The following is a 3,014-nucleotide window of genomic DNA, read 5'->3' on the forward strand; positions in this document are numbered from 1 at the left end:
CGGGTACCCCTACATTTTTGGATAAATTCTCAAGAGCAAATTATTTTCCATTATAACAATGTGATAAAATGATTCATAAAGAATTCAACAACCCAGATTTTTCAAATATTAAACTATTTATTCTCTTTAAAAACAATAAAAATTATTATAAAACACAAAACATTTTGTCGACAAATTGATTAAAAACAGTAAAAATTTCGAGTGATGATTTCCATCTCTTAAATCCATTCAAGTATAAAAGAATACCATATTTTAAAATTATTTTTATCTTTCTGTATATAATGTATATAAACACCTTATCTTAGGCATAAAATATTTAAAACTTGTAAAGTCAATTGCATTCAAATTTGAAGAGGAGTATATAAAATTACGAGAGTTTTACATTCATATTTTAACGCAAAAATTTATATTATTATATGGACGACAATATTCTGGAATATCCGAAGAATAACGAAACAAGCTGGAAAAATTGTAAATATATTTGTGGAATGAGAAAATCTCTTTGTTAAACAAGAGAAAGCAATAAATACTTACTTTAACGATTCAATTTCCTGAAAGTTTTCTTTACCTTCGAAGAGGGAATGTCCCGAACTCTCTTTCATCAATTTTAATACTTTTTTCGCAATATTTTCCAGCATTTTACGCGAACGTCTTCTAACTGTTAAATTTGTGTCCATCATTACTACATCTAAAGAGAAAAAGGATGGCTTACGTTACGTCTAAAAGGAAATGAATAAAGTAACAAACAATATAAAGTACCGTCTCGTAATGCCAACTGAAGTTTCATAACGTAAAATTCTTCCACATTTTCTGTGATATTTCTAATATCGTCTCGAAAAGCAACTAAATATCGAATTAAATTTACGAAGAGAATATCTGTGGACTCCACATTAAATATAAAACAATTGTGTAGTCTAATCGCTCGGTAAACATAAAGAGATCTCTCGATTAGTTGCATGATTGCACCGTACACGCATGACTTCGATCTTATACACTCCTATAAAATAAAATAAAAATCGGGATTAATAAGGAAAACCTTTAATTTGAAAATTTCTATACTATGTACAGCGTTAAATCTTGAAAAGAAAATTAAATAACTTTTAAATGTCCCTTACAACAAAATTCCAAATTGTACGAGTCTAAATGTTAATAACGAATAAAATCTTCATTTTAAGTTCGACCCCCACTCGAGATATGACACCCTCTCTCTATCTCCCCATCCCTGGATCTTTCACCACCAAAATTTAAAAGCATCAACCCCCTTAATACACAAACCTTCCTGCAAAATTTCACAAAATTGACCATGTTTAAAAATAAACCGCGTAGAAAATCTATTAGCCTTAATATAGTGCAATTTTTATTGGGCTGTAACTTGAAAAAACTTGTAGACATAAATTCACACTATCGCCCGTCTGTCCGTCTTTCCTTAATCTCGAGAATGGAGTGAGATAAATGAAAGACGAGCCCAGACATGGAAACCTTAGGGGCAGGAGACCCCGATTAACTGTATATCAACTTTCGATGCAAACCGAAAGTCACGTTATTTCAAACCAAACATATTCCCCCGTAAGGAGTTAAATAACTGATATTTGTTATAATGTTTTAATATTTATGTTCCCCCATTGTAAACGCGTTGGACTTCAATCGATAACGTTAATTATTGATTGATTAATAATTCTGTCTCATCAATGATAAACCGCATTACTGAATNGAAACTGCATTTTTATGAATAAAAATTTGACAAATTATTTATCGTTTTACGACGAGTAAAATTTTTTCGTCCCGTTCACGGCTTTTAACTAATGTATAAACCTTCGAGGCGCGAGGCCCTTCGGACCGCGAGGCATAGGCGGTGGCCCACGTCGTCCATGCCTTACGCCGCCCTTGGTCATAGAAATGATGTAATTTGAATATAAAATATTTATAAAAATAATATTCATCCATATATATCAGGCATTGATTTAACGCCAACTTCCGATTTTTTTCAAAGTTAATCTGTTGATGAAATTAATAAAATATATTATAATATTTTACAGTAGATATAAAATCATAAAAGCATTTAAAATATAAAATAGATATGCTACTGTATATTAAAACATATAATATAATATAAAGCACGTGTATTTAAGAGTAGATTTTTGCAATTAAAGTATTTCTATCCAACAATGTCTAGAGGGATATGTTACAGTCACAATACAAATTTTACACGCCGACGTTTCAGACCACGAGGAAGAGAGTCATCGGCAGATAAAATTTAGTTCGAAAACTCACCCCTTGGAAACTTGTGGCACTGTCAGCCGGATGAGTAGTCTCGGTCCTTCCGATCTTTTATGTTACTATATTCCAATTGTCATATCGTTTCACTCAAACAACTTAGTTGTCACCTGTTTTTTGGTCATTGCCACCTCTTCTACAGGACACGCAGAAGAGATTTCCTCGGTCTTGTAACGTCGGCATACAAAATTTGGTTGCGTTTGGACTGTAATATATCCTTCCAGACAGCATTCAAAAGTAATACTTTAAATACTTTTAATCACCCTGAAAGTCTTATTTTTATGACATCACGTTATCTCAATGTAATGTTATCTCATTGTGTAGGAAAATCTTTAATTATTAAACAAGTTTTCATAGAAGACTTTACGCAAAGTTTTTAATTCTCACGACTAAACAAACTACTTAAATATTTTAAGTATTTAAAATTATTTTTGAATTAATTCATAACAATTTAAGATTTTAAAGTGATTTACCTGAAATCTTTCTTCACAAACAGGCACGATACATCCCATATAATTTGGATTATCTAATAATAATAAACATCGACAATTTCATACTACGACCTTTCTAAATGCATTTTCAAATTAGTAATCGTAATTTCATTTACCTGTGATTATTTCGTATTTCATTCCGACATCGTAACATTTGTTTAAACGACAAAATTTGCACAGTTCCTCACCATTGACGACTGAACATTTTCCACTCCAAGTTTTACAAAATAATTCTCTTACATACACTGT

The 3,014-nt window shown here is 31.1% G+C and overlaps 1 protein-coding gene across 1 annotated transcript; it reads right to left on the reverse strand.

The window, feature by feature from the left end:
* On the reverse strand, nucleotides 1-1,050 carry LOC111629981. Its single transcript, XM_023373958.1, has 3 exons — nucleotides 760-1,050; nucleotides 535-688; nucleotides 1-460 (listed from the first exon to the last, which is right to left on the reverse strand). Exons 1-3 carry the CDS (start codon nucleotides 956-958, stop codon nucleotides 385-387), a joined length of 429 nt encoding a protein of 142 aa, XP_023229726.1. The 5' UTR covers nucleotides 959-1,050; the 3' UTR covers nucleotides 1-384.
* Between the last annotated feature and the right edge of the window lie 1,964 nt (nucleotides 1,051-3,014).

This window comes from Centruroides sculpturatus, unplaced genomic scaffold (assembly GCF_000671375.1).
Source record: "Centruroides sculpturatus isolate CEXI.00-Female unplaced genomic scaffold, Cexi_2.0 scaffold656, whole genome shotgun sequence".
Lineage (NCBI taxonomy): Eukaryota > Metazoa > Arthropoda > Arachnida > Scorpiones > Buthidae > Centruroides > Centruroides sculpturatus.

Excerpts from the sequence above, each read along its gene's own strand:
- LOC111629981 (XM_023373958.1), bottom strand. The coding sequence starts at position 958 with ATGCAACTAATCGAGAGATCTCTTTATGTTTACCGAGCGATTAGACTA. Across the intron at positions 689-759 it reads TCAGTTGGCATTACGAGACG|ATGTAGTAATGATGGACACA; the intron begins GTACTTTATATT and ends TTTTCTCTTTAG. Across the intron at positions 461-534 it reads CAGGAAATTGAATCGTTAAA|CTTGTTTCGTTATTCTTCGG; the intron begins GTAAGTATTTAT and ends CAATTTTTCCAG.